Source organism: Molothrus aeneus, chromosome 3, assembly GCF_037042795.1.
Source record: "Molothrus aeneus isolate 106 chromosome 3, BPBGC_Maene_1.0, whole genome shotgun sequence".
Taxonomy (NCBI): Eukaryota; Metazoa; Chordata; class Aves; order Passeriformes; family Icteridae; genus Molothrus; species Molothrus aeneus.
The window spans coordinates 33977983-34004974 of NC_089648.1; the positions used below are offsets into that span (position 1 = coordinate 33977983).

At 41.2% G+C, this 26992-nt stretch overlaps 1 protein-coding gene across 1 annotated transcript in view; it reads left to right on the forward strand.

Annotated features, from left to right (window-relative positions):
• Positions 1-881: 881 nt before the first annotated feature.
• VIT (vitrin) overlaps positions 882-26992 on the forward strand; it is a 53506-nt gene continuing 27395 nt past the window's right edge. Inside the window, exons 1-6 of the mRNA XM_066546641.1 lie at positions 882-1118; positions 14513-14581; positions 16279-16344; positions 17315-17471; positions 19311-19444; positions 24008-24085. Of these exons, the coding sequence (XP_066402738.1) occupies positions 14551-14581; positions 16279-16344; positions 17315-17471; positions 19311-19444; positions 24008-24085 (466 nt within the window). The 5' untranslated portion in view covers positions 882-1118; positions 14513-14550. The remainder of the gene's footprint in view (positions 1119-14512; positions 14582-16278; positions 16345-17314; positions 17472-19310; positions 19445-24007; positions 24086-26992) is intronic.

Below are 26992 nucleotides of genomic sequence, written 5' to 3' on the forward strand. Positions count from 1 at the left end.
CTAGATTTTTTTTTTTCATCCATAATGATCTTAGATTAAACAGTGTATGTTCACCCATGGATGTTTCTATACACTTCCAAATACCTAAATGGAATTGCAAATTATAGTTTACATTCTAGTATCCTGGAATAAGATACCAGCACTTTCTGTGATAATCCCATAAATGCTATGATCTTGATTATCTTAATACATTTTTCTTCTTAAAGTTACCCAAGAAATTTAGGAGATGTGCATATAGATAGTTAAAGAAGCTAGTCCTTTCGTATACCTCATTTGGCCAAGTCACACTTAAAAAATACCAGTTTATTAGCCTTTAAGAGCATTTTATTAAATCCTCACATCCAACTTCATCAGAAAGAACCCTCATGCCATACTTCTACTTCTCTGTGCCCAGACTCGCAGAGTTATTCTGTCACTAATCCTCTGTCTTCAGGGAAACTGCTGGGGGAATACGATGCTATTCATGTAAGTAAAGACATCACAGTCTGGCTCTTCAAAAGATACCTTTTCTCTTTAAACCTGATCTGCATCTAACTAATCTGGTAGCTATAATCTTTAAGGCTGTGTGTGGTTTACTCTCATCTACTAGCTCTAGTCATTTCACCACAGTGCTGAACTGCACGAGGAGACTGAAAAAAATGAGCCACAACATCAGCTGAGTAAAGCTTCACTTCCCAAAAGAGAAAAACTTGACAAATCTGACAGGCTAGTGCAAAAGGAGCATAGAAATCCCTACCAAAAATATGTGGGAGGGAACATATATTTAAAATAGGACCGCCTAATTCAGCTGCTAAATCAGTGTAAGGAGCTCTGCAGTCTGTGTGTGCGGGAGGGAAAGACAGAGAGAGAGAGAGACAGAGAGACAGAGAGGGAGAGAGGAGCAGAGGGAGGGAGGGGGGAGAGAGAGCAATGTGCCTTTCACAGAGCTCGGAGCTTGATGGGAATGTTTGATTAGCTCCTCTCTGAAAGAAAAAAGGTGTCCAGGCCTCCCTCTGCTGCCTGCCTCTCCTTCTCTAGAATAATGTTGGCTGGAGTTTGGGATACAGAAAAGCTTGGAAAAAAACCCACTTTCATACTGTGTGGAGAAAAGGAATAAAAAGTTGCACACCTCAAGCAAGGTAATTCTGATGTTGTTTTTCTGCTATATTTATTTAGGGGGGAGAGGGGGAAGTTGTGCTTTTTGCCTGTTGATAATAGTTAAATGTTTTCAGTGCTGAGAAACTGATGATGATGTTTTATTTAGCATTCCAGCTGTGTGCTTAGGATCAAAGACCTAAGAAGATGAAGACATAAATGTAGAATGAAACTGTACTTTACTCATATATACTTCATAAAGTATTTATGAAAGCATTAAGCCCCTGCTGTTAAAGTGGACACATATACTCACTGCCTAAACAGCAAGGGCTTAACAATGTGATAAAGAATGATGTATATAAGCCACACACCAACAGACATTTATCCAAGCCTTCTGTTCAAATAGTTTGTGGTAGACAATGCAATTTGTTCCTCAGTTTAAAACTGTTTTGGTTTCAAGACTTTTTCACAAACTCTTTTTGATCCATAGGAAGGTGTGTCATTAATAAACACTACCTGACACTGGGGAATACTAATCTCCAAGGCACAGAGTGGAAAATGGTATTATTCCAGGGATGTGTGTTTCTGTGTTGTGAACTCTTTGGTAATGGATAGATACAGATGTATGAACAGTACAGTAGCCTAGACTCCATACATCCTTTTGTGCTGAGTGCTTGTTTTGGTGGTGAGGCTCCAAAAATGAATAGCATTGTCAAGCCTGCCACAGCCACTCAGCTCTCTGCAGAGAGATTAGAGTCTTGGTAAGTCTCTTCAAAATGTGATTTCTCTCCAACCAGTACAAACACGAACCAAATGCCCCAAGCTAAATATCAACTCTAGTTAATATTCTGTTCCTAGAGTTTATGGGAACTACACCACATTCAGAGCAAAAAGCAAAATTACACATTACAGAGGCAAGTCCTCCTTAGAGCACACTGGTTTTTCTCTAACCTCTCCAAAATTTAAACAAAACATCAAAACAAGAAAACACACACAGAGGAAATTTTGTTTAGATGTCTTTTAAAATACGTTTTACTGAGAAAAGCCACGGAGTTGTATATGTTTATAACTTGTGTTTTCCTATATACATACTGAAGTTAAAAACACCTTGCAATCACTCAAAGAAAATCTATGTTTTTCTGTGTTACCATATTCTTCACACTTTACTCAGTTCATCACTTGAATGACAGTCGTGGCTGTAAGACTGATCTCCTTCAGAGATGCAAAGAGAACTCAAGCAAAAATAACTGCATTACAAACATATTGATTTTCAAATACTAAGTTAGTGTCTTATATTAAACAGACTTACTTTGCCTGCATATTTTACTCAATCCTTTGAGTTGCTGGGGTTGTTCTCACTGGGATGACAAAAAGGACTTCCTGTCTTTCAGTTATTCAGTACATAAAAAGTATTTTTTTAAGAAGAAATTTTGAATGTACTGCCAATACTGTGTTTCCACCTGTAGTAGTAATATTATGTTCTTAACTTGGTCTTTAATTGCTCCTACCATTACTTAATGTAAGACACTACTTTCCCCAGTGGTATAATTACAGCACTTACCACTGACTGGTTGAACCAAGCAGTTTTACTAGCTACACCAGGTTTCCTCACACTTGGAATACTAGAAAGATACTCCTCTTGGATTCTCTTTTGTCTAATAAGGATAAGATCCTACACAAGCCTTTCCTTTAAATGAGGCATTAACAAGGTGTTCTTTTTTCACCTAGTTACTGACTTTCACAGAAGTAGTAAGAAATTAATTATTAAACTCTTTTTGGTCAAAATTATTTGGAGTATTTCTAAAAGGGCACTACCTGAGCCACAGAGCGAACACTGAAGCTGAAAACCAGGCCAATTACTTCATGTGAAATGTTGGAATTATTTATTATTTCTGGCCATTGCTTCTTAGAAAACATTGCTAAAAATAAAACCAATGTTTATGTAACAATGGCATCAAAAACTTGACTGTATCTGGTCTGCCTGGAGAATTTTTTTCTTTCCCTCTCTGAACCACAAATAAAGCTCTGGTCAGAAAACCCTTCACATGACATCCACAACTTCTCTGGCCAAGCTGTGGCAGTGCCTCAGCACCCTCACAGTGAAGAATTTCTTCCTAATATCTAATCTAAACCTACTCTCTTTCAGTTTAAGTGTTGATAGGTAAGTCATTTAAGGCACCTGGTTGAAATGAGTAAAAAAAAAGTGATAACTCAGTTTACTACCTGCAACTCTGACTGTATTCCTGAAAAAAACAGTGCTGTGGCACTTGTAGACATGAACTGCCTGTGTAGTGGGACTGGCACAGGCAGGGGCCAGAGCAGCAAGGTGTGTGCTGGCCCATTGCAATTGGCTGGGGTGGCGGGGTCTTTTCTGCATGGGTAATGAAAAACAAAAGTCTGGTATTTCCTGGCAGTCCTGGAGGGATGTTCTGGCCCCCTGAAGCTCTGGGTACACCAGGACTCCTCCAGCCTGCTGCAGCATCAGCTGAGGTTTAGGTTTCTCATTCAGGCCTCAGGAAGTGGACACTGAACATATAATATGCCTTTCCTTCTGAAAACCTGTCCACCATACAGATTCCATTAATCTGTGTTGAAAAACAGAAACACAGAACCGCAAAACTGGTGGTTTGGGGGCTGATTTCTTCATTTAATAAAAGAAAAATAATAATCATAGCATGTATTGTACAAAAAGCAGGGAGGATGCAGCTACAGTAGTCGCAGATCTGCCCTTCCTCCACATCTTGTGGAGTAGATTTTTAAGTCCAGAGTCGGAGAGAGAAATAGGTGCTTAACACCTACTTAGAGCACTTCAATTCCTCTTTTGAACTTGCCGGGTCACAAGGAGCCCCCTTGTCCCAGCGCTGCCTGGGGAGGCTGTGCTGGAGCTCAGCTGGGACCCGGGACAATGCAGCCCCTGTTCTGGGCCCGGCTGTCGCACAGGGACTATAATTATCTCTCTTCTAATGACCAGCCAGGCAAGATAACAGTTTTCATGCTATGTTTAGAAAACAATGTCTTACTACAAATTGACGGTTCATTCGTCCGTGAAAGAGCCTCTCTAACAGTCCTAAAGCAGCTGCCACTCTTTTGCATCCCAGTTCCTTTATTTGCTGCACATTTTTCCCTCTTGGAAAACCGGGGTAAAGGCTGCACAGGCAGCACAGCTTCCCGCTGCCACACGAGAGGCTCAGAAAGGCGCAGAAATGCCCAGAAAATCTGTGGCTGTTTAGATTGTATCTGTTAGGAAATTAAACTCTGCCTGTCTGTCTTGCCAGAGCCTGCATCACCCTTGTGAACTCTGTAAGCCCCCAGCCCAAAGGGGCTGCAGGCAGTGCTGTGAGCCCGGGCAGGAGTAAAAGTGCTTTGTGATGATGCCCGGTGGAAAGCAAGCTGATGCAAAAAGAGGGATGTGAAGGGGCTTGTTCAGATACAACCGGAGCATGAACTGATGAACTTTTCTTCCAGCACTGTGGCCCATAGAGAAGTCAGGATCTACTGAAATTCTGTAGGCTCCAAAGGCACCTGTGGGGTAGCTGTACTGGCCAGCTGTGATTGCAGCCTGTGTGGGTGTAGCTGCCCCTTGCAAACACCGGGGGCTGCCAGGTTTGGGCAGTCCTGGCAGCATGGCACTCATGGGCTAGCTACCCAAGTATTTGCTCTGGCTCTGCAAACATTCTGCACCTAACTCTCTTCTGGGGCAGCTTTAGTGCTGTCTGAGGGCTGCTACCACATCCTCTACAGCTGCCCTGCCAGCAGAGAACAGAGCCCATTCCCTCGTTCTGCAGCCAGCTCACCCTCATCTCTTGCCATCTTCTCTGTTCTCCTCTCCAGCAGGACTTAGCTGGGTTGCCTTGGGCTGTCTTTCCTCTTTGGGCTCATTTTTCAGCGAATGAGGCCTGGAAAAAAAAACCAAACAAACAGAAAGTGTTGATCAGAAAGAAAATTTCCCAACAGCTTGGAAGCACCAATATTTCTCATGAAAAATCATTTTAATTTAAAAAACCAACCAAACAAAAAATAAACAAAACCAAAACCCAAAAACAAAACAAAAAAAACCACAAAAACCCACAAACAAACAAACAAACAAAAAGGTAAAAAACCCCCACTATCTGCAGGTTTTTCTTCCCTTTTTTAGCAGTACACCCAAGTCTATATCTCATTTCCCGAACTGGAAACACATTCCCATTCAGAAGAGTGTTTATAACCATATCTGGTTCATTCAAATTATCTAGATTTAAACAGTTCTTAACATCAGTCTTGCTGTAGTGGCAGAACTGACTTTCTAGTGCCCATGAAGTCCATCCCATCTTTGCTTTATCTCCAGAACTTCAGAGTGCATTAAGAGGTCAGTGGCACATTAAGAACACAATCTGTGTCAGTAATGTGCCTCATTCTACTGAGCATCCCACAGACACAGATATAAAAAATACATTCAGCTTGCATTTGCAAACTGTTGCTCAGCCTATCACCTTATAAAATATTTTTGTAAATAGAACACATGTAACACAGCAGCCAGCAGTAGTGCTTCAGCTGGCAGCTTGTTTCATATGAAAAAGGCACAGAATTGCCAAGTGACAGGTACACATGCGCCAAAATTTTCGGGAAGATTCTGAATGTTCTTGTGTAGCTTCATGCAGTCCTTTAATGTCCCCAGCAGGATGATCTGGGGATTTCCAACACCTTCAGGCTTGTACACAAAACTGTGGAAATTTTTACCTCTCAAAAATCACTCATTTACAGGGAAGTTTGGACACAGCCATGTCTGTGCCTCTCGATCTCCTTGCCAGGTTCCTTTAGGGACTCAGAAGGCTCCATTCTTTCTTGTTTCCTCCAAATACATCATTTACCCTTCAGCCCATCGAACAGGGGTGAGACATAGAGGAAAGCTGGCAGCAGGGCTGTGTATTCTGGCTGTGGACAACTTCAGTGAGTCAGAGCTACAAAAGGGTAAGAACTCCCTGACTCCAGGGGTATTTTCACAGCCGCCAGCCAGCTGAGGATGATGGGAATCCATCCTGCTTGCCTTGGTGTGAGCCCATCCTTCTCACCTCTTCTGCAATGCATCTTCAACATTTGAGAATTTTGTCCTTCTGGGCTTGGTTGAAGAAGTTTTAGGACATGAAGCACAGAAAGAAAGAGGCTGTTTGGAAATGAGGCTGCATGGGAAGGAGAGGAGGGTCCAGATGAGGGGGTGAGAGGTTAGAGAAGTTTAGAGTAGATCCAACGGAGCAACTTTGTACTAATGTTATAAGGGCAAATATTGACACCACATAAGTCATAAAAGCCTGCTTGCACCCTGTTTTGGAGAAAGCCTTTCCACCAAACTGCATCTCAAAATAGGTGGTAATTTGGGACAGAAACTCAGTCTTCCATGGTCTACATCTTCTATTCCTGTTGGTGAAATCTGTATGTAGAAAGAAATACATAGGTTAGGCAATAATTAGATTTGAAGTAGAAGCTCATATGGTAATCTCCTAAAGCCATAGTTCAAATTTCCTGAGCATGGAAGTAGATTATGCAATACTCAGGACTGTAGGCTTCATTTGTTTTCAAAACAAAAGCCCACAAATTGTAAGTTCCTGCTCCCAGTCCAAGTAGTTTCCCTTTTTAATCTTGGTCTCTCAGAAACAGAATGCTGTGATCCACCTCTATGCAAAATAGCAGGTTTTAAAATACTCTAATATGCAAAATTAGTAAAACAGTGTTAGCCTGGTTCTGAGACACATTTCTCAGCAATTTCTGGCTGTACCTACACTGTCACAGTATCCAAGACTGGGCTCTGAAGGCCACTTGCTCTGCCACCATGTTTTCTAGCTTTTCATTTCCCCTCCAGGGCACTCAGATACTGAGGAATGTAGTTTTGGAAGCTTAGCTATTCCTCATGTTGTCCACACGCCCCATATGTTAGAGAGACCAGTGCTGCCAGTTGCCAAGGGCTGCCAGCACACATATGCCATAAGGCTGCACAGCTTGGCCCTCACTGTGTCATGTCTCTCACCAGCACCTCCACCAACAGCATGTCTCCAGGAAGCCAGCACAACCCCTAATAGCCTCATTTATGATGCTGGCACTCATTCCAATCCCTAGCTCACTTTCCTCCCAAAAGCAGCTTGGAGCCCTGAGATGTCTTCTTCAGTCATCAAAAAATGGAAACACTACTCACAGGTTTTCAAACTGCTCCCCAGAACAGCCCCATCAGGTGGGAGATATCAGCCTGAGTGCCCTGTTGGGTTGCAGGTGGGCTGCAGAGGAGCTGGAGGATACAGCTGGAGCAGTCTGTAGCAAAGCCAAAGCAGCAATGACCACTGCCTGGGGAGGGCCATGGGCAGCGTGGCCATGCAGAACATCCTGGGATGTGGGGCTGGGCATCCTGGCCCTCAGCAGCTGACCCTGCAAGCAGGCAAGCCATTGGGAGGTCCCAACAAAGCAGCACTACAAGATGACTGAGGGGCAGAAGGTGACTTGGGGTTGTTTTCTGCTTTGCCTTTGGTAGCAACCTCCCTTGTTGCGCAGGTTGGTTTTTTCTAAACTAAAGGTATCAGAAAGATATTTAACTGAGAAGGTTTGGAGAAAACATTTCCAAACAGAAGTAATTAGGAAGAAATAATATTTTTTGAAAGTACAAAATATAAAAAGGAAAATATTATGCAGTGCAAGGAGCACAAGACTATCATTTTTAAGAGATTGCAAAGTTAATTTCTTAACTTCAATTTACTGAAGTTCAGAAAACTGAATTTCAGCTTAGCTTTACAAAATGCTTTCTACAGCATTCCCATACTTCCTGACTTGTTGAAGACCTTTTGTGAAAGATGTTTCCTTGATCAAGTTGTCATTACTAGACATAAATTAATTCCATCACTTCCTGCCTTACTTCAAAAAGTGCCAAATGCCAGGGTAGCTCCAGATTTTTTTTTTTTTTTTTTTTTTAATTACAAATATTTTCTAAATCCTTATCCAACCAGTCCTTGGCTTTGGCATGGGATATCACTAGTAATACAAACTGTAGGAGATACTGGATCAATAAAAGTTTTCTGTTATATAAATTTACTAGCATGCTTAAGGATGAGTTTGGCTTTTGGTCTGGACATATAATTCACTTTTTTAGTAAAGGGTTATGTGTAGCTTTAAGGAGAGAGTAAACATCCTACAGTTTCTCTAAATTTCTGCTTCTAAGTTTCCACCTAAAAAAAAATGTTGTTTTGTTTGAACATGCTACAGAAATTCCAAAACCATCCCCAGGGTTATGTGCAGTTTTTTCAGTGCCTTTAACAGAAATTCCTTGCTTTTAGACTAAATATGTACCTTCAGGGGAATTCTGACACACAACACTTAGTTTGCAGGCAGCACAATAGCATGGTTATTCAGTGCTCTTTATTGTGCATCCAATCTGAGAAACCATGTATTGCACTTTAAAAAGTCACTTTGACTTGTTTAAACCATTTGTTGGAAATAGAAAATGGCACATTTTCTAAAAAAAAAAAAGAATTGTGGCCACAAATCTCATGCTACAAAGCTAGCACAGCCCTCCGGCACTGCTGAATTGCAAGTACTTTCCTCTGCCCTCTATTTCTTGGGAAAATTGCAGTGCCAGAGATTGATGGCACCTGGCTGGGGTCTGAATGATGTTAAGCAGAAGTAATAGTCAAACTAGAAAAGTAGAAAAAGTTTGCCTGAGAGTGAGTGGGGCAGACAAAAGCCATGGTGGGGAGGAGAACAGAGGGAGGAAGTTTTCTGGACAGGGATTCACAGGTTTAAGCAAACAGCAATTCCCAATGAGGCATGAAAGCTGTGCATCAAAATGAAAAATTAAAGCATAATACATTAGCAGAAACCAGGAAAGTACAGTGTAATGGCCCCCAAAGAAATCATAATCCAGACAGTCCAAATTATATTTTCTCTGTGGGTGGGTGACATATTCTAAATGTATCTCTTCCTTTGCTGGAAGGGGCAGGCCAGACCAACATAATTGATGGTTTTCTTGCTGAGACAGATGAAAATGTATAATCATTGCGGTTTTATTTAAACTCTGAGAAAGGTCTGGCAAGTTAAATCACACTCTAGTCTTAAATAAATTACCTTCTTCTGAAAGAGCTCTGTGGAAAGCAGAGAAGTCATCATCACTGTTACTTCAAACTTATGTTTTAATCTCAGGGCATTGCATGAACACAAAATGAGTACTGCAGGGCTGCTTACATGTTTCTATTTGTCTCTAAATTTTTAGGTATATCATCTCTTCATTATACCTACCTGAATGAGAGCTATTTTGAACTAAATTCCTCTTGCCAACCTGCATATAAACATTTGTTCAACCACCTCAGAAAAAAAATTGCTCCTGTGCCCAAGGTGCAACTTAGGTAGTATTTAGACCTCTGAATCCACCCATGCCTTACTTCAATGACTTGAGAGTGACTTGACCCCCACAAGAGGTACTGGCTACCAGCAGTCCCCACAGCCCTTTTGAGAGTCAGGAGCCTCACTAAGCAAAGCAGGCACCATTTAAAACATTATGTGGCAGCCATCAAAGTCTTGTCATAAGAAGCAAGTGGTGAGAACACTTAATCAGGGATAACTGCCACGGCCTCAGGGAATTTGGACCCATGTTTTCCTCATCACAGAAGAAATATGAAAGGTGAGCATTCATTCACCTTTTCTTATAGCAGCAGGTGATGAAGTCTATGATATTTTTAATTCCTGGATGCATATATTCTATTTCAGACCACACAAAGAGTAAAGTCTATCCTCCCACAAAGACAAGCTCACCTCACAAAATAGCACCTTGGATCTTGCATTTTGTGACCTAGCCTGGTACACCTACAGGTCAGCCTAAGCCTCCATAATGAGCTATAGCTATCAATTCAACCTTTCTGTCTCAACAAAACTCAGTACCTGCAGTTTTTCAAAAAACAGCCACTTTTAGATACTTTTTTTTTGATGTACAGACTTTCAGAGCAACACAGTGCACTGAGGGTACATAACTTCATCCCTCTGACAAGAAACAGGGTGAAACTAAATCACATGTGGCAAGTGCTAGTCATATCACCCTGCATGCTCCAAAACAAACAGCTCTTGCACTGCCAAACAAGGTACAATGCCATGGGTACGGAATATGAGCATGAAACAAAGAAAGGGTTAAACAATAATAAAAAAAAATTAAAAGTGACAACAACAACAACAACAACAAAATCTAAAATATTTTCCTCTAGAAGATGATGATCAGCTCTTGTTTATCGGAACCAATTTACTGACACCTACACCAAACCCACTTGATTTTCCCATAAAGGGCACATATTTAACTCAACCCACAGTGCTTAGAGATCCTGCTGCTAATTCCATGCTCCTTGCTCAAATAGATTTCAGACAAAGTCCACTCCTATTTTTCTTTATGGTGCCAGTGTTGCTGAGATATTAGAACCCCTTGAAAAGGGAAACAATGACACACACTATTGTGGTACAAAGAGAGTATACAAATTAATTTCTGTAGCACAGGAGATTACAGGAGATAAACTGCTTACTCCTGCAGAGGCAGAGCACATGGCACTAGCAAAGAATTTCAGCTTGCACATGGAACGAACAGCAGTGCCAGACACCAAAAATCAAGGACTTATAATCTGCACTTCCTCCAGAAAATATTGCACTTTGCCATACAGTGACAATGATGTGCATTTAAACCATCTGTTTGTTTGTAATACGTAGCAGCTCTCTCAGATCTTTATAGAAGTCAAGTTGCTAATAAAAGGTCAATATAAAAAAATCTTTATACACAGAAAGAATAGATTGCTAATTCTGTCTCTTCACTAACATTCAAGAGTTTTCAAGTGTTTGTGGTCAGGAAAAAGTAATCAGAATTCTTTCAAAAAGGATTCTGATTTTAAAAGGTAAAATATCAGCAGCTCTGGGAAACACTGAAGGAGATACTTCTTAGTACGTTTGTACTTAGAAGGAATTGAAGCACATGTTAATGTAATGCATATGTAATAGCTTCTCTGGCATAAAGGTAACTTCTGTTATGACAGTCTGAAAGATTCAGATGGTAAAAGGTACTCAGATAAACAGAGATCCAGCATACAGTTTGGGAGATTTAATAGTGTGTAGTCACTACTTCCCAGTTCTGACTGGGACTGTAAGTACTGCCTTAACAGAAATCTGATTAGAAGTCTCAGCAAAACTCATGCTCCATAATAATAAAAAGTAGAAACTTTTCAGTTTGTTTTAATGGGATCTATTCATTTTGTAAAGGAACAAAGGAAGTGCAACTTTGTATTTAATAGCAAAGTGCCGTTTTTGACCTACAGATAAAACATCCCCAGACCTCTCAGTGGATCTACACTGACTAAAAAAGTCTGTTGTAAGCATGGATTGGAGCCCTGCTTTCCCTTTCCTTCCCAGAGGAGCAAAAAACCCACTGCTTTTTTCCAAGCTGTTGCTCCCTTTAGCAGTGTGAAGGAGCAGATGCCATGCTAGTGCACAGTATAGGAGATCTCACACAGCTTAAATCAGGTGACACCCTAGGCCCCAAAAACAATGAATGCACACAGACTTCCACTACAGAAAGCCTGGAGCTTCTGTGCCTGATACTTAATAGGCAGCAATGTAAATCCTCCTGTGCATTTCCCCATGTGACAGCCCACGGTCTGAAGGCCAGGACCACCCCTTGGAGTACTGTCACCAGGGCTGTGTCACAGGATGTCTGTGCATTTCTCCTGATATGCAGAAATTATTATAGTGGCAAAACCAAGTTTCTTTACTAATATAATTTATTTCCATGAGGATACTAGCACTAACGCAGATACAGAGTCCACAATAAGATGTTTTTCTGTTTAGCTGTGACAACAAAGCTGTTAGGCAAATCTAACCCCCTTGTCTAAATGCTTCCAGTATCTTTCTTATTGATAAACATCTGTTATTGCAGGCTAAGGGATCTGCTGAACTCTGCTGAGCCCCTGACAGGCTTTAAGTCTTAAATCCTTTTAGATTTACTGGCTTCTTTCCACAGTGAATTCATAATAATTTAGGAACAAAAGCCCACTTTCTGTTGCCTTGAAGAGAAATTCCCACCAGCCAACTAGGCAGAGAATGCAACTGCAGCCAAGCCTAGGGTTCTGACACCCAAGGGGATTGGGGTGGCTCCAGGGGCGGCTGGCCATGCCCTGGGGACAGCAGGGCTGGGGACAGCAGGGTCTTCAGGAAGCAGTGGGAAGTCTTGTGCAGCCCTGGTGATACAAGTGGTTACATGTTTTCTAAGACAGGAAAAGTTAGGCAGCGTTGGACTCTCCCCACACAACACACAGCAGCCCACCCATGAAGCCAGATTTTACATGGATGCTTTACCATATCAGACCTCTTCTACTGTAATTAAACTGGTGGAGAAAAACATCTCAGCACCAAGCCAAATACTGCCAGGAAAAATCCACACAGATCTCTTTAAATAAAAATGCCAATGCTGAATTTATTCACTGCAAATTTTGGGAATGCTCATATTAAGATGTCTTTTGCAAAGTCTAAGCCAGTGTCAGTACAATCTTTAATGATGCATGGTAGTTCTGCAAATGAATTGCAACTCTTATTCTGCCTCTTCTTTTTCTGTGATTGACCTAAAGTGAGAATTCATTGAAGGGGAGCAATTGTTTGATACCTCTGATGTGTTAGTGCATTGAAACATAAAAGGGAGGAGAAAAGCATCTGAGCTGTTTCTCTGAGCACTCTTCTACATCTTGGTGCTATTTCTTTTAACAGTTTCACAGTAGAAATAAACTTCAGTAAATGCTTAAAGTGGATTTTTGTTCCAAAAGGTGGGCAACTCTTTTTAATAGAAACTAACCATGAGAGCAGAATATCACCACTTAACTGCTCTTGCTGATATGGCTTGCACAGCCTGGGGTCACCCCCACTGCACTGCCCATCGTCCTTCAGAAGGACACAGTGACTGTGTTGAGCCACTTTCCGTGTCCCCCAGATTCAGTTCAGTGGCTTCTGAGAAACCTCTGCCACTTTCAGCTTTAGCAGCCTAGCAGGAACCTTTTTCAGGGAGATCACCAAGGAAAGACATTGTGCTCTAAGGAACTGACACTGTTGGTATGTCCTGGCACTTGAAGTTCTCCAACTGTAGCATAGAAGTAAAAATCAGAAGTGGATCTGCTCTATGTAAAAAGAGTTATAAATTATATAGACCCAGAAATGGCTGAACTCAGTTTAGATTAGCATACTATTTTAGTCATCCTCATTCATAGCATGTGGCTTGCTTGAAAAAGAAGAGTAATTAAAGTAAAAATATGGAAACATTTTATATGAAGACAGAATGCAGATATTTTTTTTCTTACTCTCCTCTATCTTCCTTGTTCTCTAAATTTCTTTCTGGGGTTACCACAGCCCTGCTTCTGAGTATATGAATTGTTATGTGAAATCAGATGAAATCTGCCTTTTTTCCAGGAAGCAGATATCTTGCTTTCCCATTCTTGCTTTATCATTCTTATTTAACATTCTTATTTTCTTTCTGGATAGCTAGTTCTTTTTCTTTAAACAAACATTTCCTCTTGTAATAAGTTTCTCTGAAGATCAAGTTTATTTTGATCCTTGATATTCTCCCTGTACAACAGACAAATATATTCTCCCTTTCAGACTTTTTACTCTGTTTGTCAAACATTATGTAGTACTTTAATGACTACGATTAACTATGAGTGCCCAACACAGGATTCCCTCAACAATCATGAAATAGTAGCAAAAGCAGCAGGTGATGCTCAGGAGGGGCTGAGAGGGGTTATCTCTGATAAGTTTGAATTCCTGTAGCCTGGCCAAAATCTTCAGGGATGGCAGGGGTCATAAACCATGTATGCAGACCCAGAAAAAATGTTTTCCAGATGTTCTGACAGAATCCTCTTAATCTCAAGTGCTCACATGTAAGTACACACATACACATCCTCAGAAAATGAAAGAAATCAGCAATTTGGCTCACAAATGATGGAACAATTGCAAAAATGATGGAACAATTGCAAAATACTTCATGCAACATCTTTCAGGAGTAAATGAATTTATGTTCCCCTTATCTATGTGAGATTACCTGGTGTGCTTTGATGTGCAGAAAGGACGATTCTTTGATTATTTCTTAGAAGAGCAGTGAACAGATTTGAATAGATGTCAGAACATGTCCATGCCCACCATGCCCTCTCCTGACCCTGGCTTCTGCAATAAGTATGTGAAATCTTGGTTTCTGGAGCAAAAGACAAATTTTGGAGAGAAGTAAAATTAGTCCATGGGAGTGTGATAGCCCAAATACCACCTCCCCTGGGGATATCAGTTGTTCTAGAAAGTGTCATAAGAGGATGCAGCATGTGAGGACTGTAAAAGGTTAAAGAAGAGCACACAGTCCCTCTGCCCCCAGCATGCCAGTATCATCTGCCTTACCTCCAAATGCAGCCTGATGTACTCTTCTTTTCCTTTTCAGTGCTCCTTAGTGCTCATCCAGATTTTGCTTCACTCACCATGAGGGCCACAGTCATTGCAGCCTTCTTTGGTAAGTACAGTTGTTGTGCTGCAGTTTGTAGGGTCTGTATTCTCTCATCCTGGATGCCCAGTGGCTACTGACTGTTTCTCTTCCCTTTGGACTCCAGGGCTGATGAAGCTCTCAGTGGCAGATGTAAGCCTTGGCACAGCTTTTCAGAAACAGGCTACACAAACTTCTTGACTTTGGCATAGAAAAAAATATTAATTCCTTGCAGAGATCTCCAAGTACATGACCAGTTACATGCAGTCCATATCAGGTGGGCCTGAAAAGTGCCTGTAATGTAAAGATTCCCTCTAAAGAAAAATCATCTCTTTCAATTCTCCCTGTTCTTGTTCTTTCCATGAACAAGATGGTACCAAAAGGTTATAAATGTGTCTTTTTTCTTTCCCCTGGCAGTCAGACAGGATCTCACTTTTTGAGAACATGCAGAAACTCCAGAACTTGCAATTCATCTTACATGAACACTCTGGTTGTGACATTCCTAGGCAATATTCCCTCTAGCTGTTATCCTCAAGTCTGTCAGGACAGTTGTTCTTAGTTCACATTACAGCAATCTATGTAGTTCTTCTACATAAATTACCAGATTACTTTCCCCACATTAGATTGTGCTGCAACATTCCAAGTAGTTGAGATATTGCACTTTATTTTCCACTTATGCATTCCTTTTTTTTAACTAACTACAATCTTGCCATGGTTACACAACTGCACCAGTGACAAAAGGCCCAAATACTGCCCCTCTGCACTGTCACTTCAGACAGTGTGAGGCTGCTTTAGCTTTTGAGCAAGTTCTAGGTGTGATTAAGTCTACAAACTCTCTGCAATAAGTCTAGGGGGAGAAGGGCATAAAAGAAAGAAATGACTTCTGTTGCATATTCTAGTAAGATTAGTTTAACACAGGATAAAAGGATCAGCTGACACATCACGGAGAGTTTCAATTCCCTCTGAAAGCTCAGAGAAGGGAAAGGTGAATAGGAAAGTCAAGCTATTTGTAATGAAGTTATCAATTTCCCATAATACAATGCTTATAAGATAAGCACAGAGAATAAAGAGATTTTATATGTCATCACTTAGCAAGTAAACATAACATGGTAAACTACAGGCATATATTGGGATGTGTCTTTTAATTAACAGCATATTTTACACTTTTCAAATCATAAACCTGCTTACTGAAGAAAATGGGTGCTCTTGCTGGGACATGCCACCCAAGAACCTCACACAGTCTGTAATGCTGCCCAGTATCCCTCACCTGCTGCCACCAGTGAGTGAAATGTCACAACACAAAATAACAGAAAAACCTTCCCAAATGGTTATTAAGAAGAATTTTTGGCTCCCAAAAGTCCCAGTTGCTTTATGCACAGAACACATTGTTTCATTAGCATCCATATTGCACCAATTACAAAGAGTTCCCACTGCCTGTGGAAATATTTTTGTGGTTTTCTGGACCACATGGACTCCATGGCATCTTTAGATAGTGAGTTGCATAGAATGAATGTGTGAACTGTTCCCCTTCAGAGAACTTCCCCACAGCAGATGACATCTTGACTGCAAAGTTAACCACCAAGTAGAAACCTAAACATGGCTGAAAATATTCCTATTTTACGTTTTCACCCTGTTGATTCAAATTTGCAAAATCTTATGCAGAGGAGCTTGTGGTGACTGATGTTGATAGTCCATCTTTTTCCTGATACTATGTTTATTTGTTCTAGGTGTGTTTCTTACATGTACATACACAGCAAAGGAAGCCACAAAGAAGACAAAAAAGGCTAAGCTATGTAAGTGGTCTCAGTAGAATTTTTGGCTGTTTTACAGCAGACATGTCCAGTGCATAAGAATGGTGCAAAGTGAGATTATATTCTGGAAATTTTCCACGATTGTCTAGAGTCAATGGCATTATATATTAGCTAAAAGAATCTTTAATGGAAAACAAATTATTGACTATCGTGTTTGCCACTTAACATTTATAAAGGGAAAATTTTGTAATTCACTGCTAAAATGTGTCTTCATAGGTCATTAGGTACCACACAAGGATCAAAGCAAGCACTAAGGTTTTCACAGAGAGAGAGAGAAATAAATATGTGAAATGGACCAGCTGTAACACAAAGCACAAGTAGCTGATTGGTGTGAGACAAGTGGTGCATCTCTGTGCACTAGCATGTTTAACTTTCAGCTATTCTGCTGCAGGAGCAGTTCTGTCCACAGATTATTTTGCTCATGTAGCTGACAAACAAGCCTGCTGCGAGGTTGTAAACACACACTTAAATCCCTTGTTCAAAGTAAATTGTACCCAGCAGAAAGTTTTAAAAATTAAGGGCAAGATAATGGGCTGTGACTTCAGCCTGACATAAAGATGGAATGGAGCTACATGAGCACAGTGGGAGGCTTGGGAAGCATCCCCACCCCCTCCTTCCCACGTGTTAACCACAGGCTGGGTGACTACACTTCCTTCTCTCTCCAGCCAAGTGTCATAACAGATATTTCCTTCAGAGAAGCAAACACTGAAGGTCAGAAATACCCACAGGCCTCCTTACTCCGTCCTTAGTTACTGCCACGTCCCTTGGTATAGGGGTTATTAATGTGTTATGTTGTAGATGGAGAAGACACAGATGTCTTGTATCCCAAAACCGTTGATATGAAGGCTTGGGAGGAGGGCATCCCTGTCACTCAGTTACTTACTGTTTCATGACAAGATCTCTCAGCTATGAAAGCATTCAGTCTGACTTGACCAAGATTTTGCACTCACAGATGTACCCCAGATTGATTGTGATGTCAAGGCGGGGAAGATAATCAATCCAGAATTCATTGCAAAATGCCCTCCGGGATGTCAGGATGTAAAACACCGTGTTTATGGCACAGACATTTATGCTTCTTTCTCCAGTGTCTGCAATGCTGCAATTCACAGGTGGGTGAGTTGAAATGAGTGAGGCACTCAGGCAAAATTGTCATTTCAGTGCAGGGAGATTCTGACTTTTCAAATTCTTTACAGTTCCCACTTGTAGGTTTGATTGCAGGCTGCTGTAGAAAACCTGAGAGAAATTCCATGTGCGATGGCATGGATCTATTCTTACAAAGTGCTGTCAATCCCATAGTCCTATAGAAATTAGTTGTGTTTGAAGAAGTTTCTCAACCTTTGGAGAAGTGTCTTGAGATTTCCAGATCTCTCATTCATGCATAACAAATTACTATTGTACTATTATTATTCAAGTGGAAGATAGAGATGGAGCTGCTACAACTAATAAATCTTCAGAAAAAAATAGGCATATCACCAGTGATGAATACATATAACTCACATACTTCAGGAATTGGCTTGGTTCTCTGGGTTTGAATTTAATTGTCCTTGACTTCAAAGACTGAGTAATGTGCTTTCCTGCTACATAAAAGGACACTGCACAAAGAAATTAGTAACATAAATTTTGGAGCAAAAGTTTTTCAGAGTTTTATTAGCCGTGCAAAAATGTGCATAAAATTCTAACGGAGAATAACTGCACAACCAAAACACACTGCAGCTGGACCTGGGATGCACAGGCAGGATGCATCCAGCCAAAAAGGATGCAGGCTGATTGACTGATTGACTTAGTTTGGAGTTATTTGAGCTATGCTGTGCTTCCGATTCTGTGAAATGCCTGGGATCTCGGGCAAAGTGGGATAGTCAAGGCTTTGGGACTTCCCCCCTAGCCTAGGCTGAGGAGCTGTGTGTGCACAGCGCTGCCACCTCCTGGCTGCAGCTCTGCCCTCGCTGCGGGCATGACTGCCAGGGGACGGCTTTCCAGCCGCCAGTTCCTCCCTCACGTACTGGTGCGCAGTGGGAATTGTCTCTCGGCGTGCAGAATTAGTCCCAAAGGGAAGTTAAAAAATACTGGTAGCAATACTGCAATCTCCCTGCAGCCCGGCTGGCTGTATTGTTACAGTGAGGACTTCACTTTTTCTTATTTGACAGCTGGCTTAGGCTTTGTTAGCTTGCAATTCCACAGACAGTGAATTTCTTCTCCATACATTTATTTCAACAGCAGCTTCTCACAATTACCACAGCAAAGTACACTTCTAACACACTCTTCAATCCTGTTTGCTGCCCAGTACTTATTTTCCTGCCTGCTCATTACTGCCAGCCCTACAACTCCCCTGCAGTTGCAGCTGGTTCCCAGTTGACCTGCTGTCCTGGTGATGCCAGAGCAGGCTGCATACACTGCAGGATTTCTGTTTGTCTGGAGGTACATGTTACAGTGTGTGTTAAACACCATTTGATGTGCACCACACCTGGAGTCTGCCAGGTTTTCTACAGTTTCCACAAATACTGTGTCCAGTTTACTCCAGGCTGGGGTCAGAAACGTGCTTGGACTTTTGCAGAAAACACATACTGAGAGTCAAAGAAAACACATTTTGTCACGTGTTTGGCTTGAAAGCTCCTCTGAGAACCTCTGCTTGTATCTTGAGTCATTCAATCAAGCTTGCAGGAATTGTAAAGAAGGCAGTAGCTTTTCCTTGTGTGCAACTAGGTCAAGCTTAAACAGAGGACCAGCAGATCAGTGGGAAGAGCAAACAGATCCTGACAGCACTTTGCAACAAACTGCTCTTCTTTATGTGGAAGGAGCACAAATATTTCTCAGCAGCAGGCTTAGTAGTGACATCCCAGTCCCACCACCACCCCTGGTTTCAAGGTGAAAGGAATCACTTCATACCTCTTGCACTGTAGAAAGGTTTTTGTGGCGTTTCTCCCCTCAGACACTTTGTTTCCTCCTTGCAGTGGTATAATTGACAACACAGGTGGGAAAGTTCTTGTCCAGAAAGTCGCCGGGCACTCTGGTTACCGCGGGAGCTTCTCCAATGGTGTCCGGTCCCTGTCGCTGCCGCGCTGGAGGGAATCCTTCCTGGTGTCAGGTACAGTTCTGGGCTGGGGCACTGCCCTCCTGCTCCCCACCACTGAGTGCTGAGCAGCAGTGGGCAGAGGGGGAGGCAGCCTCTCGTTTTACACACCTGGTTAATCACCACAGGCCCACCCCCCATCTTTGGCAGGAATCGTGCATTTGAGACACTTCTCGTCCTGGGCTTCCCCTGTAGCCTGCAAGGAGACCTGCACCCTGCCAGGGGTGTGCCCAGCCCAGCCCAGGTCTGAGCCCACTGCAGGAGGTGATGGCTGCTCTGGACTGAGCCTTGGAAGGCACCTTAACTCCAGCTATTGATGCATAAAGTCTCCTGCTCTTCACCCTGGAAAGCAGTGCTGCTGAGGGAACTGAAAGGCCTTTTGGCCATTTGAAACATCCTCAGCCTGAACCTGAATTTGTATCTCCTGAAATGACTTCAGACCTATGTCAAATCCCATATAGCCCTGCTGTATGTATGCAAACCCCATATGAAGCAATTTGACTGGTGCATCCCAAGTATGTCAAGAACTCTCTCCACCTCTGTTAGCCAGATAGTTTTGATATCTAATCAGTGAAGGTAAATCCATCTTGCTTTAATTCTCATTCCTTTTTCCTCCCCATAGTATATACAGGAGCTCACTTGCATTTACCAACAAAATTCACAGATTTTAAAAGTTTTTTTTTTTTGCAAATTAGATCCCCTTTACACCAGCTTCAGATTATCTTAAACCTACTTGCACTCACTCTACCTTTGTGAAAGAGGGTTTGCTTGACCTTGCTTTCCATAAAAATTCTAAATCTAACTTCTTGATACATTGGGCCAGCTCTTGCTGGTCTGCACTTTTGGAGGTTTAAGACAGGTACAACCAATTGATGTTAGTTAACTACATCATTCCTGGAAAAATCAACAGCTCAAGCAACTGAACACCTACTAAAAATAATGTCCTTTTCATGTGAAAATCTGTAGACAGCAAAAGAGGTCTCAGAAACTGACCAAAACAAACTGTCATCTTAATTTTGCATTCATGTATTTGGATGCACTTTTTTACAGTAGTCTGCCATGGGTATACCATATTATGAGAAGGATTTATTTTGGATGAGTAGGAATTTCCTGGAATAGCTGAATTGCTACTTGTACTTGTTACAGTTTTTTTCTCCAACAAACAGCACATTGTAATTCTGGCACATAAGTGGGAAATAGGATTTTTTTTTTTTTACCTCAGCAGCTGCTCAGTTGTCATCCCGTAAAACTGTAGAAATTCTTCCATGAAACTGTAGGAATTTTTTATTTATGATAATAAGTCTTTATTCTTAATTAATGAGACACTATAAAAGAAGATACAAGAGAAAGTTACAAGAGCATATCAAAGGAGATTATGACAAACCTGGGTATGTGTAGGCAGGATGAGATTTGTGCCTTGTGCACTTAATTCTATGCACACTGAGTGCTCTCATTCATGACAGTAGAACTCTTAATTTATAAACTAGCTCAAATGTAAATCTCACATATCATATAACGTACATTCCGTATTTTATATAGGAACAGGAAGAAAACTTCCACTATGCCTACAGAAAATGTGAGAAATTTAGAATTTTAGAGAAATTTAGACTACTAAAACCAGGGAGGCTGTGCTACTCATCTCAGCAGCCTGAGGCTGAATGCATACAGATCTTCTCAGAAAAAGAGGAGTTGGGGATGGATTTTTTATGATTATGAGTCATAAGAAGCCAGAGCTGCATAAAGCATTGCCCAATAAAAATATAAAGTCACCTAAGGCATTAATTTCAGGACAGCTTTAGAACTGAGTACCCTATTCTCCAGCTGAATTCTCTTTCATCAGAGCAGACCTATGTGCAATACTGCACCCTGGAAATGTGCCAACAGCTTATTCCTAGTTAGGATATTGTCACCTAGTTTGTGATGTTTAAATTGTGAATGAACATCCACACAAAAGAGCACGGAAGAGGAATCTTTGGGGGACCCAGGGAATAAAGTGGCATGATTTGGGGGCAGTGGAGGAGGTCTGTCCTCTGCAGCCAGCACACCAGGAGGTATGCAAACCCTTTGGTGTTCACTTTCAAGCACTGAAATGCCTTGGCACTCAGCTGAATGATTCCATTCGGTTTAGTGGGAGTTTTGCAGCTAGTGGGTTAAGAAAATAATCCTGAACTTCTGGGTTTGCTAGCCACAAATAAGTGTGAGAGGGTGAACAGCCACTGCACTATAGCAGCCACCATGCCATAGCTTGCATTTCAATGGCCACAGCTGATGTTTTCATCACATGAAAACATGAAAACACTTGTATTTCAATGGCCACAGCTGATGTTTTCATCACATTTTCAGCCCACATGAAAACACATTTTTAAGTATATTAAGCAAACTCCAACCTAGATGTAACTTTTTCCCAACAGTGAAAAAGACATCTTAGCATTGCCCCAGAGAGCAGGACCACATTCAGGTCAGGCATCAGGCCTACCTCTTAGTCACAAATGGGATGCAAATTGCTGTCAATCAAAAATCCCAGAATCCAGCCTCCCCACCCTCCAGGTTTGCATTAGAAATCAGTTTAGCACAGAAATATACCAAATTAAGATCAGATTATCATGCTATTGTTGCATCCATGCATCAACTGCTCATACTGAAAGCTCATTCTCTGTTTGGGATAAAGGAAAGCATTCCAAAATTGTCTATGATCCTGTAATTTTTCTGTCTTTCTAATAAATTAGCAGATCTCCCTAGTCTTTCTTGGCTCTTGATCCCAGTTTTAACTCAGAGGGAAGCGGATGTGAAAACCTGCTGCCCTTCACTTCAACCAGCTTCTGAGAGAGAAGCCCAGAAGGAAGCTCTTTCCAGTTTGTCCACTCATGCTAACTTACCAGCTCTGGTTTCTGGTGGATCAGTGTTGAATTTAGTGGAGCTGCTCTCAGCTTACATCACTGTAAATGAGAAATGGAATAGCTTTTTTCGTCATTAGTAACTCTAACTTCTTTATCTGTGGTTTTGTAATGACATCTGAAATTTCAAAGAGGAGCAAAACAAAGGAGATGGAGACATGAAAATGGACAAAAGACAGGGACTCTCCAGCTCCATGGACTTCCCTGCTCATTAGAGTTCCTCTAGCATGTACTTTTCTTTGTGTGCCATTGATGCCTTGGAGTGGCCACCTAGAGGCTAGACAGAGTTAAGAGAATAAAGTAGGTGTTTATTAAAGGCCTTCAATAGATACACCTTGGGCAAAAGCCTCACAGAGGCTACACGCCAGATGGATGACATTCCCCAGTTTCTAAGACAGATATAAGTTTGGTCTATTTGCATATCAGAGGTTAATTGTCCAATTATAGCTTCAGGTAATGAAGTCATATTCCCTGGGTTTGTTTCCTCCCCTGATTCACTTTTTGTTTATACTTTTTGGGGTCTGAGGCATGGAAGGATTGTTTTACCTGACAAAAATGTGAAGGGAGCTTACTGATGATCTATATGGAGTTCAGAGTTATACATTAATTCAATACCGGATCTGAAAAATATAAAACCTAAAAACTTCAGGCATCACCATCACAGGAGAAACAGTCCCCAGTCCCCAGAAGTGGCTCAGTCTGTAGGAATTCATTCTGTTCGGTGCTGTTGGTCTCTGTATGAATTACCCAGGATGACAACTGACATGCTTGCAGAGCCCTATGTACCTCCTGAAAGAATCCCCCAAAGGAATAGAGGAGAGATCATCAGGAGAAGGAGGCAGCTCTCACCAGAGGTGGTCCAGACACATGACACAGCACAGCATCTCGTAGACAGTCACCAGGGTCCGGAACACCTACATCCCTCAGCTCCTAGAGGCCAAAGCAGTATTCCCTGCTGGGCTTTTCTGCAACACTTCTCATTCAGTGATGTATGTGACTGTAAAAACTGTCCCAAGAAATGGAATTGCATGGGCACAAGTGCTAACAGAGATGGCGTCTGCTCTGGCACAAAAGAGACTTGTGGTTTAAAGCTTAACTGGGAAACATACTCCATTGTTTCAAGACAGGACTCTCATTTTAGATCTAAATATAGGTACCATATGTTCCCACACACAAGCACAGCCTTCTCTCACTGTGATTACTGCAAAAGACTGTTGCCAGAAATGGCATCTTGCAGAAGTGAGGTCAGAGAAGAATGCTGTGTGCGTGATGAAATGAATCCCACATCAAATATGCTTTCCAAGTCAACTGCATAGTCAGGCATTGGAGAAGGCTGCCTAGGGAAGCTGTGGGTTTAATTAAAAGTTGTACAGATGTCTTTCAGGAATGGTCCCCTTGTGCTTAATATCATTTGAGAGCAAAGGAATGAACTAACTGGCCTCTGCAAATCCTCCCCAGTACTGTGTTTTCATGGTTTCTAACTCCTTTTTTATGATTCTGGATTTAAGCACCAATATTTTTAGTGGTATGGTTTTGACATTCTACCATCAGATGAAAGAAATCTTTACGAAAATGAGTTGGGCAGTAAAGAAGAGGGATCTGATTCTGAATGCTTATGTTAGATGAGAAATTTATGAAGAAAACAGAATATTTTGTGATGCCTTCTAATATATATTTTTTGTAGAGGGCAAGCCAAGAAAAGGTGTGACATATCCATCGACCCTTGAATATTCTTCTTCAAAAAGTACAGCTGTTAAATCAGGCAAGTATTTGTGACTGACTATTCCTTACATCCATTCACAACTATGTGTCATAACTTCTCAGTTGTATAATACAAAGACATAACTATTCAGAGGCAGAAGTTCATGCATCCATTAGTATGTCATCCAAATCATTCATGGTATTTTTTTTTTCTTAAGCATACGGAAATCATCTCAGACAATTTCTATTTTTTGGTCACACCATGTTCCACAGACTTCTGGTTCCAAATAGTTTCCCCCTTGCTTTAGATCTGTTTCTGAATATGATGGTGTGCTGGTTATATGCAAGCATTTGAGGTTACACATGTTGTTTTCTCCTAATGCTACTCATGTTATCTCTTGGGATACTCAGTGCTGACAGTATAATATTAAATAGTAATATAATACAAATGAAAGAGATGGTACTGCACAGCAGCTTAACTAAGAATGCCACAAAAAAGAAACACGCTGTATAATCATTTTAGTCAGCATCCTACTCCGTAAGACTCAACTCAGTTTAAATAATTTAGTTGTTTGAAGAGGTCTTTGACCAAGTTTCACACTGGTAGCTGACATTCTTGTGCACATGGATTACCTCTGTTACTGAAATGACACTTGGTTTTTCTCCCTGTTACAGCTATGTAAGGCTCAGACTCTCCCTTGGGGATGCAAACAAAAAGAAAATAATGTCCCATACTACAGTGCACTTCCCTTACACAGTCCTTTTGCTGATTGCTGAGCCTGAGCCTTCTTGGGCATATCCACAGTCAGCTGTGCTATAAGGAAATGTGCTGTATCTTCTCCATGAACTCAAATGCCTGGGATTAGGTGCATTCATCCAAGCTACAGAGAGGTTACTTGGAGACCTCTTCTTCTCCTGTAGGTTATTGTTTGGTCCTTGGAAGAAAAGTACAGAGCTCTTTTCTCACAGAATCATAGAATCATTATGGTCAGAAAGGGTCATCAAGTACAACTCAGCACTGCCAAGTCCATCATAACCATGTCCTTAAGTGCCACATTTTCATGTCTTTCAAATATTTCCAGGGATGGTAACTTCATCACTTCCCTGGAAAGCCTGCTCCAAAGCTTGGCAACACTTTCTGTGAAGAAATTCTTTCTAATATCCAGTCTAAACCTCCTTTGGAGCAACCTGAAGCCACTTCCTCTTAACTGCCCCATCCCCTACCTACAACCTCCTTTCAGGTACTTGTAGGGAGCAATTAAGTCCCCTCTGAGCCTTGGGATTTTTTTTTCCAGGCTAGAACAACTGAGTTCCCTCAGCTGCTCCTAGTAAGACTTGTGCTCCAGCCCCTTCACCAGCTTCATTGCCCTTCATCTTTATATTTTCACTTAAACAAAAGCAAATTTAAATCTCAAAGCTGTAGTTGTTCAGACCAAATATGTGCAGCTGAATTCCATGCCTTTAATTTGTAATACCTTTGCATTTGCAATCAAACATGTACAGATTTATATATTTCTTGACCACATATGCAGAAATTACTTGACCCAAACATTATGCTCTGCTAGAAGGGAGGGCAATACCTTGGGAATCTTGACTTTTTCTGAGAAATGTTCCTTAAATCACAGCTCATTATTCCCAACTGTAGCCACACCTGAAATATCAGCCCAAACATTTCAGAGCAGACCAGAGACAATCACAGCCAGGACTGAGCTTAGCAGGCTGAAAGAATGGTCTCTTCCACCAGTGCCAAAAGCCATGTAATGTAAGAATCAGTGTAGAAATGGGGAACATCATCAGTCAGGGTTCTGTCACACAAAATACCAGGAGCTTTTTCCTGCAGCAAAGCAAAGACACAAGTCTTCACTTTGTTCCTGAATGAAATAGTGTGAATGAAATGCCAGGATTCTAACAACACAGACAGTACATTCATGCAGAGAAAGGCCAGGATTATCAGAAGAGCAAGCAACTGTTCTATCAAACCCAATGTCACTGCCTGATTTTGCCCATCCTTGTCCCACAGGTAGCATAGAGATCCATTGTTCACAATCTATCTTCCTCAGGCCCTCCTTGTCCCTATCAGCCCTCCTTAGATCTGCCACCTCAGCTCAACCATCTCAGCTGTTCTCTGTTACAAACAGCTTGTCTTTAAGATAAAAGTCTCTGTAATATGCAGCCAGGGCCATTTTGTGAAAGAGAATTTCCTACTTACTTTTTAATATTAAAAAATGCTACTTTTTTATTTTAATTTAATTACAGAGACCGCACTGTTCACTTTGATACTTAAATCCATTATCTGTAGGAGGCAAAAGCAGTTCTTTGAGTATTACGCTCACTGCTGTCAGATTAACAAAAAATCCAGCTTCATACCTGATCAGCTGTCAGAGATGCAATTTTAGTCCTCATCCCAGAGATGCCAGAGATTCACAGTCCCTGACATTTCTTTAAATGCTCCTGGTGGTTACAGTGCTTCTCAAATTCTGGGCACAGCCTTCCCAAAATTGTAACTCTTCACAGCTGCTCAAAACTATTAAAAGATGTTTAGAAAAAACAGTACAAAATTTTAGGAAAACATTAACACTGCAGTAAATTCTCTAACAGCTTGATGCTGCCAAAAGAGCTAGAGAATAACAAAACAAAACAAAACAAAACAACAACAACAACAAAAAAGGGAAGAAGAAAATTCTCCAGTGCAAAAAAGCAGAAGCAGATTATTTTGTGAGGTAGTAGTAAATAAACTAAAATGAGTATTCAAAGTATTTTGGTGTCTCTAGGTCTTAGAAATAAAAAAAGAACAAAAAAAAAATCTCCCTTTTCCTTCTAAGCCAGTCCATGGCATTCAGGATTTGGCCCCATAATGATCTCAGAATGTCAGGCAAGAAAGAAATACATCTGAACATGAATTAGTGACTGAAAGATTGCACATTAGCAAGTATTTCCCAAACAATGTACACACATCATGACCCTGGTT